This window comes from Leptodactylus fuscus, chromosome 6, assembly GCF_031893055.1.
Source record: "Leptodactylus fuscus isolate aLepFus1 chromosome 6, aLepFus1.hap2, whole genome shotgun sequence".
In the NCBI taxonomy this organism is placed as follows: Eukaryota; Metazoa; Chordata; class Amphibia; order Anura; family Leptodactylidae; genus Leptodactylus; species Leptodactylus fuscus.
Genome location: NC_134270.1, coordinates 138,165,432 through 138,179,760, shown reverse-complemented (window position 1 = coordinate 138,179,760; position 14,329 = coordinate 138,165,432). Strand labels below are relative to the sequence as shown.

Below are 14,329 nucleotides of genomic sequence, written 5' to 3'. Positions count from 1 at the left end.
AAATCAAAAAGGGTAATACTGGGAATACTCTCAGTGGCTGATCAATAATGTAGGAAGAAATGATTAGCTGGCTAGGTGGGTAAAATTACTGCTGGCAGAATGTCAGAAATAACACCGGATGGGTTTAAGTGGATAGAACAGAAAAGTAGTGAAGAGTCACTTACTGGTGGTCAGAGAGGGAATGGGATGAGGAATATGGATGGCAAGCAATAAAATCGAATGGTATGGATTGACAGTAAGAAAACAGAATAAAAATCACCGTGAGACTATTCAGATTAGGTTTACGGGTTATTTTAAGACCTATATAGCTAAGATTAGATATTCACATAAGAGGTACTTTGACTGAGCCCACCAAGTTGAGCAGGATACGCTAACCAACTAATGTATATGGTGTCCTCCCAATGGTAAAGCACAGTCAGATGGATTTCAATGATTAATCCACTTATTCTCTGGGGTAATAACCCAACTACCCCCTAGTTTATTCCTGTCTCCTCTTTGATAACACATGCACGCTTGGCCATTATGTATGGGGGGGATCAGGAGGATTAGCTGCCGACCAGATGAGTGTTCAGCTGACAGCTACATCTCTACCACTTTAAAGGAAAAAAAAAATCATATTCCTATCCCAAGTACTGAACTGCTCCACCCCGCCCTTGAAGGTGCCCGTTTTTGGTTCTCCCTCAGTAGCTGTCTAGGCTAGATGACGAAACCACATCTCATACCATTATGTGTGGTGCATAACAACATTATCCCTCTGCAAACCTGGGAATAGTTATATTGCAAGGAGGTGGGTTTTTAGGAGGGGTGGCTATGGCACTCAGTTCTAACCTGCTGACTATACTTCGTATACTGGACCAAACCGAGGAACAATTGAGAAACAATCGAGGAAACAGTAAAAAAAAAGCTTTAGGGGTAAAGAATGGTAGTCACTGTTGGTTTGGAAAACCCAATTCCAAGAAAATATTCAGTGTTCTGTTTTCGGCTAGAGAGTGACGTAACCTTGCCTGTATGGAAGGAAGAAGAATAACTAGTGGTTTAATCAGAATGGACAAGTCACCTGAAATCTGCAGCTATGTCTCAAGACATAGAGAGATGTATACTCAATGTCATGCCAAGAAATTCTCTGTGCAAAGATCTCTAGTTCTATTGATTTTACTACATTTCTCCAAGTCTCCAGTTCACCATCACGCAGAAACTGTGTCCTTCACCCAGTGAATGACAACCTGACTCCTACCGGAGACACAGACAAGGTTACCTCCAAAGGTAATGAATGCAAGTGAGGTCGGTGGAAAATCAAAAACCTGAGTGATCACCCAGGATGTGCAGGGCAGGGTGGTGGCGGCACTGCAGTGAGGTCATATGGAATAAAGTTCTGCATTATGGTCCATTAACCCCTTTTCCGACTCAAGCAATAGCCCACTATCCACCACACCATTGGAAAAGTGAAGGGGTTAATAATAAAGCGATATGTAAATGAGCCGCCTATCTGTAACATTTAGCACAGTTAAAATTAATTACTGTTACTGATAACTGCGATCGGAACGGCTCCGGTTGCTTAGCAATGGATTTCTTTTTTCACAGACATCTTTAAATACATATTAAGAATTGTTATGTGATTTCTTGGATTCTTGGACAGGACCCAAAAAAAAGAGAAAAAAAAAAGAACACCCACAGAAAAAGCAACGACTGCAGATCTGGCTCGAAACACTGCAGTAGGAAAAACCCCGAAACCCATCCGGTATTGTGCTTTTTGGAAGTCACAAGAACTGATGCTGTAGGACTTCTCGAAAATATTTTTTTGTTCTGATGTATAAGTGTTCAGGCTTGAAAGAGTTAATATATGGACATATTGTATAGAGTGAAGCTGGCAGACAAGGATGCCCGGGATCTAGAGGCATGACCAGGGAAGGCTGGTGCATGGGATAAGGAGTACTGCAATGCAGGGCAGAGTTTGGTGTGCCTGCATGTGCTCCTAGCACTGCATTGCAGATCACAACTTTACGAAGCCATCGTGCCAGCTCGCTCCCCAAAATAGCCAACATGATAGATTTAAGTTTCTAAAAGTCATTGCTATATGCTGCACTTACCTTCCTGGGCTAGATGTTCTCCTTGGACTGCAGCAGCCCATGCCAGTAATAATAAGGGATACATTTTTTTATCCTGTGGGAATCTAGAAGCTTGCGGCGATAGACATGAGCTGGTTCAGAGGCTTCTACAGATGCATTAAGCTGGGACACAGGAGGGGGATCAGCATCCTCCGTGCTGAAGCATACTAGCAGCGCAGAGCCAAGACTGCTTAGTCTATCATTCCCACACTGTGACACTGAGCAGCCTAGCAAGGCTGGGAGGAGGTCACATGACAAGCTCCCAGTGAAGCCACAAGGAAGACATCTTTGTTATGGGCTACTTACTTTTAGGGATAGGATATATACCAAATAGTTAGGTATTAGTGACTAGAATAAATCATTTTCCACAGGGTAATAGGAATGTATAACTTAAAAAAGTTGGAACATATAGATATTAATAGATGATATTGCAATATATTGATATGATTTAGATTTCTGTTCATTCATTTAGTATTTTAGTATTTTGTTAATTGACAAATTAACTATTAACACTTCCATCTTTCAAAACATTCTTACGGTACAACATTTGTTCCACACATGCCTAAATCTTTTGCACTGTACACACACACACACACACACACACACACACACACTATCATTAGAATCCCGTTTTTTAACAAACCCACATTGGAATAGCCTTAAGAAAGGCTGTTCTTCCCCTACCTTTACAATTCTTCTCAGCACCGCCGTTCCATAGATATTCCCGTTTTTCTCAGTATGCTAATGAGTCTCCAGACAGCACTGGGGGCGTTCCCCTGAGCTGCGTGAAAACTCACCAGTGCTGCCTCTATCTTCTACAGCCGCGCCTCTCTCTCTGTTCAGCCATTTTCTTGTGGACACATAGACGAGCAGTGAGGTTCTGTTTGGCTATTTTCTTGCTGTCTGCTTAGACGAGCAGTATGTTCATGTAAGCGGCCACAAAAAAATGGCCATACAGACATGCGCAGTTGACTCTGCCCGAAGCCCAATGGCAGAGCCGACTGCGCATGCGCCATATTTAGATCCCAAAGACAGGATTCAACATTCCTGGACTGAGAAGTCCTAGATAAAACCTACAGAATCTCAATCTGTCTGTTCTCGGTTCCTGGGACAGGTCCAGAATTTATCCAAGTCCTATGAATTGCAACCTCTGCCTTCAGGCTCGGCACATGTGATGGAGGTGGTCAACCATAGGTAAGGAACATCCCATTTGGCAAAGGCATTTGTAACAACCAGTTTCCAATTTATTCATACATATCCTTGAGGAATAGCAGAGAAACAGCAGAGAATAGAGAACAATGGTCCAGAATTGTTATATTATGGAAATTACAAGTATTTATTGAGTAGTAAAGGTGTCTTCTGTCTGTGACTGTCTTATCAGTATGCTATTCTTTTGTATTTTTTTGCAATATCCTGAAGACACCTATATACTACAACTGAGTGTTATATGGAAACTGTGTGGCCATATTACTGGTTATATTGGTGATTGTATAGTGAAAATTGTCAATGTTTCTAAATAAAGAGATAGGCCACTTTACCATTTTACACAAATGTGCAGGAAACAATACTATAATAATATATTGTCAGTAGCAAACGCTGGTGAAGTGGCTCTGCATTCTGGTCCTAACTCCCAATCGTCCTGAATACGGGGGGGAGAGATGTGGGGTGAATTTGGAACTCGGAAAGATGAAAAATCCAGCATCCACAAGCCGAGGATAGGTAAAATCTTCAAGCTTTATTAGTCATCACTTGGTAAAAACCTTCATTATATTTGAGTGGGGATATGGCTGAGACAGGGTGTATTACCTATCCTAGCTTGTGGATGCTGGATTTTTCGTCTTTCCGAGTTCCAGGTTGTGACTTACCGGGTCTAGTCCACCGGTTCTGTGCACCACGAAGCCACATGTTGGATATTACATAAAGGGGTGAGCTGAATATTTTTATTGTTCTTTAGCCTATGTGGGGTGAATGGTTGGACTGTGGTTAGAGATGTAGGGTTCATGAGTGTACTGTGGGGAAGAGATGTGAGGTGCATGGGTGTACTGTGTGGTGGAGAGATGTGGGGTGCAGGTTGTACTGTGTGGGGGGAGATGTGGGGTGTAGGTTGTACTGTGTGGGGGGAGAGATGTGGGGTTCAGGTTGTACTGTGTGGGGGGAGATGTGGGGTGCATGGGTGTACTGTGGCAGGCGAGATGTGAAGAGCAGGGTGTACCCAATAAGAAATGGATGGGAATGGGCAGAGTCAATTTAGAAGTTGGTGGAGCTAAATTTGCCATGGCGCGCCCACATTTTGTCCCTTTTCTGCCCTTTAAAAGTTGGTTGGTATGCTGATGGAAGTGCACATAACCGACTGGTCCTTTTGCACTGCTCATATAATAGTTGCCATGTCATGCCATGTGTAGTGTTATTTAATGGAAGCCACTGATAGACGTGTCTGGTCATGTGTACCTCCATCAGCAGTCATATTTACAGTGGCGTAACTACTAGGGTAGCAGGGGTAGTGGCTGCCAAAGGGCCCGGGACATTAGGGGCCAGGCGACAGCTGCTACCCCTGCAGGTTTTTCTCCTTAATAGGCCGTTACCGGTTGGAGTTACTCCAGCCGGTAACGGAACCCGGGGGGCTGTGAGCAGGCAAACTGGGCAATTGCCCAAGGGCCCCATACTTTCCCTACCATAAGGACAAGATCAACAGCGGAGAAATCACTGCCAGATCCAGGGAATGCCGATGGCTTCTTGTAAAGTTTCCCCGCACTGAGTAGCTTCCTGTGCTGCCCCTCCCCCTCAGCATCGGAGTGTGAGAGGAGAAGTCGATGTAGCTGCTCTCTTCACTGCCAGACAGAGCTGCACAGAAGTTTCCTCCATGTCCTGGGCACCCAGCCATTCTGCCAAATGTAAGTATATTTTTGGGTAAAATTTGTATAGATGTGTATATGTGTTAACATTATGTGTTTTATATACTGTGTGAGTCCTGTATCTGTGTACATAGGTGTGTGTATATGTTGTATATGAATGTATGTGTGTGAATAGATGTGTATATGTGTAGGTATATACAGCTTATCAATGTTTATCTATCTATCTATCTATCTATCTATGTCTATCTATCTATCTATCTATCTATCTATCTGTATTTGCTTCTATACATGTCTACCATTATACATACTACAATTGTATTTTATAATGTGATACTTAGGCCCGGTTCACATCTGCGTTCAGGTTTCCAGGGGGTCTGTTCATACCCCCAGGTATAATGATCAGAGGCCGGGGAGAGGTAACCGAAAATATCAAACACTTTTACTTACCTCTCCACAATCCGTGCAGGCATCGGGCCTAGTTGTCTGACGACCTTGACATCACTTGACCGGGACTTGTGTCCCGGGTAATGCGATGTCCGTACGTCATTAAAGATGGCCGACACCACCAAAGACTGCAGCGGAGCCAGAGATAGGTAAGTAACAGTGTTTTTTTATGTTTGTATTCTCCTCTGGGTCTCCGATTATTATACTCTGGAGTCTGAAAAGGCCCCAGAGTATAATAATTGTTCATGGGTGTTCATTATGGGATATAATACTGTGTCAAGGGGCCACTATGGGCATAATATTGTGTACTGGGGCCACTATGGGGCATAATATTGTGTGCAGGGGCCACTATGGGGCATAATACTGTGTGCAGGAGCCACTATGGGGCATAATAGAGCACGCAGGAATGCGGCGGGGGGGTCGGTCGGTCAAGGTCTTCAGTGTCGGTCAGGAAGGAGGGGGGGTCATGTCAAAAGTTTGCCACAGGGCCCCGCCATTCCTAGTTACGCCACTGCATACTTACATACTAAGGCCGGGTTCACACGGAGTATTCTGGCTAGTCATTTGGTACGTAGACGCTATTTTGTGGCCGCTGCAAAATCACGGCTGCAAAATAGCGCCACGTGTACGGTACCGGCTCCCATTGAAAACAATGGGAGCGTATACGGCCCGCAAATCCTCCCGCAGCGTCTACGTACCAAATGACGAGCCAGAATACTCTGTGTGAACCCGGCCTAACATGAGCTGTGCAACCAAGAAGACTATGAAGAAGACTTCACTAAAGAAGGAGCTCGGGGTTCTCAGAAGATGACATGGAAATGTGCTTATAACAATGTATCGGTTAGAGGCTTACAGTTTCATGACATTTATGAAATGTGGCCAAGACCTCAAAAGAGTCACAAGTTATGAAATGAACAAATTTACAAAGTGTAAACTAAAGAATATATTACTTTAGTTACATTTAAATCTCTGAACCCCCCCCCCCCCCCCGAATTGTTCTGCAGTTTCTGTTTTAGTTATGTCTTTACTTTCCAAGGAGTAAGGACTTTTACTTTTATTGAAAAAACATTTATGGTGAAGTGTAGTATAACCAAGCAGGGCCACCGATAGGCCAGTACTACTGCTACTGGCGTCAGAGGCCCGGCCAAATTGAAAAATGGGGGGGGGGGGGCCCGGTTTTGGCCCGCCACCGTGTGCCGACCCCCTGGCGCCCGCAGCAGTCATTGTATGTCCAATTTCAACTCAGATCTGCGTCCAGAGGACGCAGATCTGAGTTGAACACGCACGCGGCTACAGCAAGGAGCTGTCACAGTTCAGCTCCTTGCTTTGCCGCTGCGTCTACACTAGTCGCTGTGTAGACGCGATGTGATGACGTCACATCATGTCTACAACTGTGTGAGAGAGAGAGGCGCGCAGAGAGTGGCGAGGGAACGAGGAGAAGGTAAGTGTAATGTGTACACATTGAGGTGGAACATGAAACTGGGGGAAGATGAAAGAGTGGACGGAATGACACTGGGGGCAGAGATGAGGAGACATGAATCTCGGGGCAGAGATGGAGGGACATGAATCTGGGGGCAGAGATGTGGAGACATGAATCTGGGGGCAGAGATGGAGGGGACATGAATCTGGAGGAAGAGATGTGGGGACATGAATCTGGGGGCAGAGATGGAGGGACATGAATCTGGGGGAAGAGATGGGGGACATGAATCTGGGGGCAGAGATGGAGAGGACATGAATCTGGGGGCAGAGATGTGGGGACATGAATCTGGGGGCAGAGATGGGGGGACATGAATCTGGGGGCAGAGATGGAGGGGGACATGAATCTGGGGGCAGAGATGGGGGACATGAATCTGGAGACAGAGATGGAGGGGACATGAAACTGGGGCAGAGATGGAGGGGGGGACATGAATCTGGGGCAGAGATGGAGGGGGAGACATGAAACTGGGGGCAGATGAAGGGTGTATATGAAGCTGGGGGAGAGATAGAGGGGGGACATATAATTTACAGGTGACTGTAGGAGGATTATACTGTGTGCGGGCACATGAAAAATTAATAAGAATGGGCAGAGTCAACATAAAAGTGGGTGGGGCTAAATTTGGTTCTTGAAAGGTTGGGAGGTATGGGTTCAGGGGGCAACGGAAAGATGTTAGAAGGTGGACGGGGGGGGGGATTGTTGGAGCATCGGGTGTGCGGCACTGCGGAGAGGGAACTGGGGCAATAATATATAATATATAAGTTTTTAGCTGGAGAACTACAAAGCACACAATGCCTCCAAAGGTATGTGTGCTTTGTATTAATAATGATGTAGGCTGATATGCTACTAACATAGCAGCCTGTTTGGGGGTGGGACTTTCACTTTAAAGGAGTGTTCACATTGCGTTTTTGGCCTCCCTTGCCGGGATACGTTGGTAACCAGTCACAATCAGCCACCCACTTATCCCTGCACGGAGAACTGCAGGCAGCGCCGCACCTCCCATTAGGCGACCTGAAGCGAGCGCTTCAGGCGGCGCTATGTCAGGACCCCAGGGAGGGCGGCATTTTTGATTATCTAAGCCAGTCCAGGACAAGCTGTCCTGGACTGGCTTAGCACCGAGTGGTGGTTTGGGGAGGCCACTGAAGCAGCGCTGCTCCAGCAGCCTCCCCTCACGCTCAGGCAGAGAGCAGGTCTTCTCCGTGCCTGCTCTCTGCCTGTGAACGGCGCTAAGCCCCGCCCCCTTCGCTCCGCCACGCCCCCTTCGCTCCGCCACACCCCCACGCTCCGCCCCTCCTCACGGGGGGGGGGCTTTCTGTAGTTCACCTCGGGCGGCGAAAGGGATAGGTTCACCCCTGACTGCAGGCCCCCCTTTTTTAATGGCCAGTTCTTCGTGCAGGGATAAGTTGACAGCTGATTCTGACTGGTTACCAACGTATCCCGGCAAGGGAGGCCAAAAACGCAATGTGAAAAAGCCCTGAGGATTTATTAGGAGGGCTCTTATAGATGGTGTTGGCTCTCTATAGGCGCTGTCACACGTAGCAGATTTTACCTGCAAATAGAATCTGATTAAGCCTTGTAATGCTGCTAAATAAAGGGAAATGTAATACAGAATTGGTATGTCGCAAAATAAAATAGTTTTAAAATGGCGGGGGGGGGGGGGGGGTGCAGACATTTAGGCTGTATGGGGCCCCAAAATTCCTGATGGCAGCCCTGTAACCAAGTAAGTGGTATGAATGCAACTGGATGAGGGAAGTCCCAAATGCCATGGTACCAATAATTCCATCCATTCAGTTTAGACTGTGCATCACTCGAAGAGGCATTGCTACGGTCTTAAGAGAGCAGGTAAACAAAAAAAGATATCTCAGATCATATATCATTTGTTCCCTTAGATACAGCACATTCAAGAGATGAATTGTGTAAAAATATATAGTTTTATCTACTTTCACAAAAAACTGTAAATTTTCTTACCAGCACTAGCTGTGACTTAAGGAAAATGTTTGTTTTTGTACCGTGTTAGCCAGTGGTTATGAATAGAGATGAGCGAACACTAAAATGTTCGAGGTTCGAAATTCGATTCGAACAGCCGCTCAATGTTCGTGTGTTCGAACGGGTTTCGAACCCCATTATAGTCTATGGGGAACAGATACTCGTTAAGGGGGAAACCCAAATCCGTGTCTGGAGGGTCACCAAGTCCACTATGACACCCCAGGAAATGATGCCAACACCTCTGGAATGACACTGGGACAGCAGGGGAAGCATGTCTGGGGGCATCTAACACACCAAAGACCCTCTATTACCCCAACATCACAGCCTAACAACTACACACTTTACACACTCAATACCACCTCTCTGACAGTAGGAAAACACCTTGAAACATGTGTATTTGGCACTTGCAGTGAGGAGAGCTTGTCACCAGCAGTGAATTTGGCCCTTGTAGTAAGTTGAGGTTGGCACCAACATTTGTTTTGAAAATCAGGGTGGATTGAGCCTCTAACCAGCAGAGTTTGGGCAAATTCATGGTGGAGGGAGCCTCTAAACACCCCAGTTTGGGCAAATTCATGGTGGAGGGAGCCTCTAAAAACCCCAGTTTGGACCAATTCATGGTGGAGGGAGCCTCTAACCAGCCCAGTTTGGGCAAATTCATGGTGGAGGGAGCCTCTAAAAAACCCAGTTTGGACCAATTCATGGTGGAGGGAGCCTCTAACCAGCCCAGTTTGGGCAAATTCATGGTGGAGGGAGCCTCTAACCAGCCCAGTTTGGACCAATTAATGGTGGAGGGAGCCTCTAACCAGCCCAGTTTGGACCAATTAATGGTGGAGGGAGCCTCTAACCAGCCCAGTTTGGACCAATTCATGGTGGAGGGAGCCTCTAAACAGCCCAGTTTGGGCAAATTCATGGTGGAGGGAGCCTCTAAAAAACCCAGTTTGGACCAATTCATGGTGGAGGGAGCCTCTAACCAGCCCAGTTTGGACCAATTAATGGTGGAGGGAGCCTCCAACCAGCCCAGTTTGGACCAATTCATGGTGGAGGGAGCCTCTAAACAGCCAAGTTTTGGGAAATTCATGGTGGAGGGAGCCTCTAACCAGCCCAGTTTGGACCAATTCATGGTGGAGGGAGCCTCTAAACAGCCAAGTTTTGGGAAATTCATGGTGGAGGGAGCCTCTAACCAGCCCAGTTTGGACCAATTCATGGTGGAGGGAGCCTCTAAAAAACCCAGTTTGGACCAATTCATGGTGGAGGGAGCCTCTAAACAGCCCAGTTTGGGCAAATTCATGGTGGAGGGAGCCTCTAACCAGCCCAGTTTGGACCAATTAATGGTGGAGGGAGCCTCTAAACAGCCCAGTTTGGGCAAATTCATGGTGGAGGGAGCCTCTAACCAGCCCAGTTTGGACCAATTCATGGTGGAGGGAGCCTCTAACCAGCCCAGTTTGGACCAATTAATGGTGGAGGGAGCCTCTAACCAGCCCAGTTTGGACCAATTCATGGTGGAGGGAGCCTCTAAACAGCCCAGTTTGGGCAAATTCATGGTGGAGGGAGCCTCTAAAAAACCCAGTTTGGACCAATTCATGGTGGAGGGAGCCTCTAACCAGCCCAGTTTGGACCAATTAATGGTGGAGGGAGCCTCTAACCAGCCCAGTTTGGACCAATTCATGGTGGAGGGAGCCTCTAACCAGCCCAGTTTGGACCAATTCATGGTGGAGGGAGCCTCTAAACAGCCCAGTTTGGGCAAATTCATGGTGGAGGGAGCCTCTAAAAAACCCAGTTTGGACCAATTCATGGTGGAGGGAGCCTCTAACCAGCCCAGTTTGGACCAATTAATGGTGGAGGGAGCCTCTAACCAGCCCAGTTTGGACCAATTCATGGTGGAGGGAGCCTCTAAACAGCCAAGTTTTGGGAAATTCATGGTGGAGGGAGCCTCTAACCAGCCCAGTTTGGACCAATTCATGGTGGAGGGAGCCTCTAAACAGCCAAGTTTTGGGAAATTCATGGTGGAGGGAGCCTCTAACCAGCCCAGTTTGGACCAATTCATGGTGGAGGGAGCCTCTAAAAAACCCAGTTTGGACCAATTCATGGTGGAGGGAGCCTCTAAAAAACCCAGTTTGGACCAATTCATGGTGGAGGGAGCCTCTAAACAGCCCAGTTTGGGCAAATTCATGGTGGAGGAAGCCTCTAACCAGCCCAGTTTGGACCAATTAATGGTGGAGGGAGCCTCTAAACAGCCCAGTTTGGGCAAATTCATGGTGGAGGGAGCCTCTAACCAGCCCAGTTTGGACAAATTCATGGTGGAGGGAGCCTCTAACCAGCCCAGTTTGGGCAAATTCATGGTGGAGGGAGCCTCTAAAAAACCCAGCTTGGACCAATTCATGGTGGAGGGAGCCTCTAACCAGCCCAGTTTGGGCAAATTCATGGTGGAGGGAGCCTCTAAAAAACCCAGTTTGGACCAATTCATGGTGGAGGGAGCCTCTAAACAGCCCAGTTTGGGCAAATTCATGGTGGAGGGAGCCTCTAACCAGCCCAGTTTGGACCAATTAATGGTGGAGGGAGCCTCTAAACAGCCCAGTTTGGACCAATTAATGGTGGAGGGAGCCTCTAACCAGCCCAGTTTGGACCAATTAATGGTGGAGGGAGCCTCTAACCAGCCCAGTTTGGACCAATTAATGGTGGAGGGAGCCTCTAACCACCCCAGTTTGGACCAATTAATGGTGGAGGGAGCCTCTAACCAGCCCAGTTTGGACCAATTCATGGTGGAGGGAGCCTCTAAAAAACCCAGTTTGGACCAATTCATGGTGGAGGGAGCCTCTAAACAGCCCAGTTTGGGCAAATTCATGGTGGAGGGAGCCTCTAAACAGCCCAGTTTGGGCAAATTCATGGTGGAGGGAGCCTCTAACCAGCCCAGTTTGGACCAATTAATGGTGGAGGGAGCCTCTAACCAGCCCAGTTTGGACCAATTCATGGTGGAGGGAGCCTCTAAACAGCCAAGTTTGGACCAATTCATGGTGGAGGGAGCCTCTAAAAAACCCAGTTTGGACCAATTCATGGTGGAGGGAGCCTCTAACCAGCCCAGTTTGGACCAATTAATGGTGGAGGGAGCCTCTAACCAGCCCAGTTTGGACCAATTAATGGTGGAGGGAGCCTCTAACCAGCCCAGTTTGGACCAATTCATGGTGGAGGGAGCCTCTAAACAGCCCAGTTTGGGCAAATTCATGGTGGAGGGAGCCTCTAACCAGCCCAGTTTGGACCAATTCATGGTGGAGGGAGCCTCTAAAAAACCCAGTTTGGACCAATTCATGGTGGAGGGAGCCTCTAAACAGCCCAGTTTGGGCAAATTCATGGTGGAGGGAGCCTCTAAACAGCCCAGTTTGGGCAAATTCATGGTGGAGGGAGCCTCTAACCAGCAGAGTTGGTGGAAATCAGGGTGGAGGGAGCCTCTAACCAGCAGAGTTGGGGGAAATCAGGGTGGAGGGAGCCTAGTATTAGCAGAATTGTGCAACGCTTATGGTGGATGAGTATGAGGATGCGGAGGAATTGGAGAGGTTGAGTACAGACATGGAGTTTCATGTTGGGGTGCTTTACACAGGTGGGCACAAAAATGACGGCTCTACCCAGTGGTGGTTCATTTTTATCAAAGTGAGCCGGTCGGCACTCTCAGCTGACAGACGGGTGCGCTTGTCAGTGATGATGCCACCGGCTGCACTGAACACCCTCTCAGATAGGACGCTGGCGGCAGGACAGGACAGCACCTCCAAGGCATATAGGGCAAGTTCAAGCCACAGGTCCAACTTCGACACCCAATACGTGTAGGGCGCAGAGGGGTCGGAGAGGACAGGGCTGTGGTCGGAAAGGTATTCCCGCAACATGCGCCTATACTTCTCACGCCTGGTGACACTAGGACCCTCCGTGGCGGCACTTTGGCGAGGGGGTGCCATCAAGGTGTCCCAGACCTTAGACAGTGTGCCCCTCGTTTGTGTGGACCGGTGAGAACTTGGTTGCCTACTGGAGGAACTGCCCTCCCTGCCGCCAACGTCACATGCTGGAAACATCTCCATCATATTCTGCACCAATTGCCTGTGGCAAGCATTGATGCGATTGGCCCTCCCCTCTACCGGAATAAAAGACGAGATGTTGTTTTTATACCGGGGGTCAAGGATAGCAAAGATCCAGTACTGGTTGTCCTCCATGATTTTGACAATACGCTTGTCGGTTGTAAAGCACCCCAACATGAACTCAGCCATGTCTGCCACAGTGTTAGTTGGCATGACTCCTCTGGCCCCACCGGAAAGTTCAATCTCCATTTCCTCCTCATCCTCCATGTCTACCCATCCGCGCTGCAACAATGGGACGATTCGAAGTTGCCCGGAAGCCTCCTGTATCACCATCACATCATCGGACAACTCTTCTTCCTCCTCCTCCTCCTCCTCCTCCATTAAACGCAGTGAAGCGGACAGATGTGTGGACCTACTCTCCAGCTGTGACGGATCGGATGCTATCCCTAACTCCTCTGTGTGATCTGAGTTATCCCTGATGTCAATCAGGGATTCTCTCAGAACACACAAGAGCGGGATTGTAAGGCTCACCATCGCATCCTCAGAGCTCACCCTCCTTGTGGACTCCTCAAAGACCCGTAGGATGTCACAAAGGTCTCTCATCCATGGCCACTCATGGATGTGAAACTGAGGCAGCTGACTTTGTGGCACCCTAGGGTTTTGTAGCTGGTATTCCATCAAAGGTCTCTGCTGCTCAACCACTCTATTCAACATCTGAAACGTTGAGTTCCAGCGTGTGGGGACGTCGCACAAAAGCCGGTGTTGTGGCACATGCAGGCGTTGCTGGAGAGATTTTAAGCTAGCAGCGGCTACTGTCGACTTGCGAAAGTGGGCGCACATGCGCCGCACTTTCACCAGTAGCTCTGGAACATTGGGGTAGCTCTTTAGGAAACGTTGCACCACTAGGTTGAAGACGTGGGCCAGGCATGGAACATGTTGGAGTCCGGCAAGCTCCAGAGCTGCTACCAGGTTCCGGCCGTTATCACAAACGACCATGCCTGGGCCCAGGTGCAGCGGCTCAAACCATATTGCCGTCTCATCGAGGAGGGCATCCCTCACCTCGGAGGCAGTGTGCTGTCTGTCCCCCAAGCTGATCAGCTTCAGCACAGCCTGCTGACGTCTACCAACGCCAGTGCTGCAACGTTTCCAACTCGTAGCTGGGGTCAATCTAACAGCGGAGGAGGAGGCGGTGGCGGAGGAGGAGGCGGTAGAGGAGGAGGAGGAGGGGGGTGTTCTTCTCGTGTCCCTGCCAGGAATGTTAGGCGGGGAGACGAGGTACACCGGGCCAGTTTGGGAAGCAGTCCCAGCCTCAACTACATTCACCCAGTGTGCCGTCAGTGAAATGTAGCGTCCCTGTCCACATGCACTTGTCCACGCGTCGGTGGTCAAGTGGACCTTTGTGCAAAGCGC

General features: G+C 48.4%; 2 protein-coding genes across 2 annotated transcripts in view; both read right to left on the bottom strand.

Annotated features, from left to right (window-relative positions):
• Nucleotides 1-2,302, bottom strand: part of CNTNAP1 (contactin associated protein 1) — a 67,831-nt gene extending 65,529 nt beyond the window's left edge. Inside the window, exon 1 of the mRNA XM_075277340.1 lies at nt 2,088-2,302. Coding sequence (XP_075133441.1) covers nt 2,088-2,151 — 64 coding nt within the window. The 5' untranslated portion in view covers nt 2,152-2,302. The remainder of the gene's footprint in view (nt 1-2,087) is intronic.
• TUBG1 (tubulin gamma 1) overlaps nt 1-14,329 on the bottom strand; it is a 549,244-nt gene that overhangs the window by 336,607 nt on the left and 198,308 nt on the right. The window lies entirely within an intron of this gene.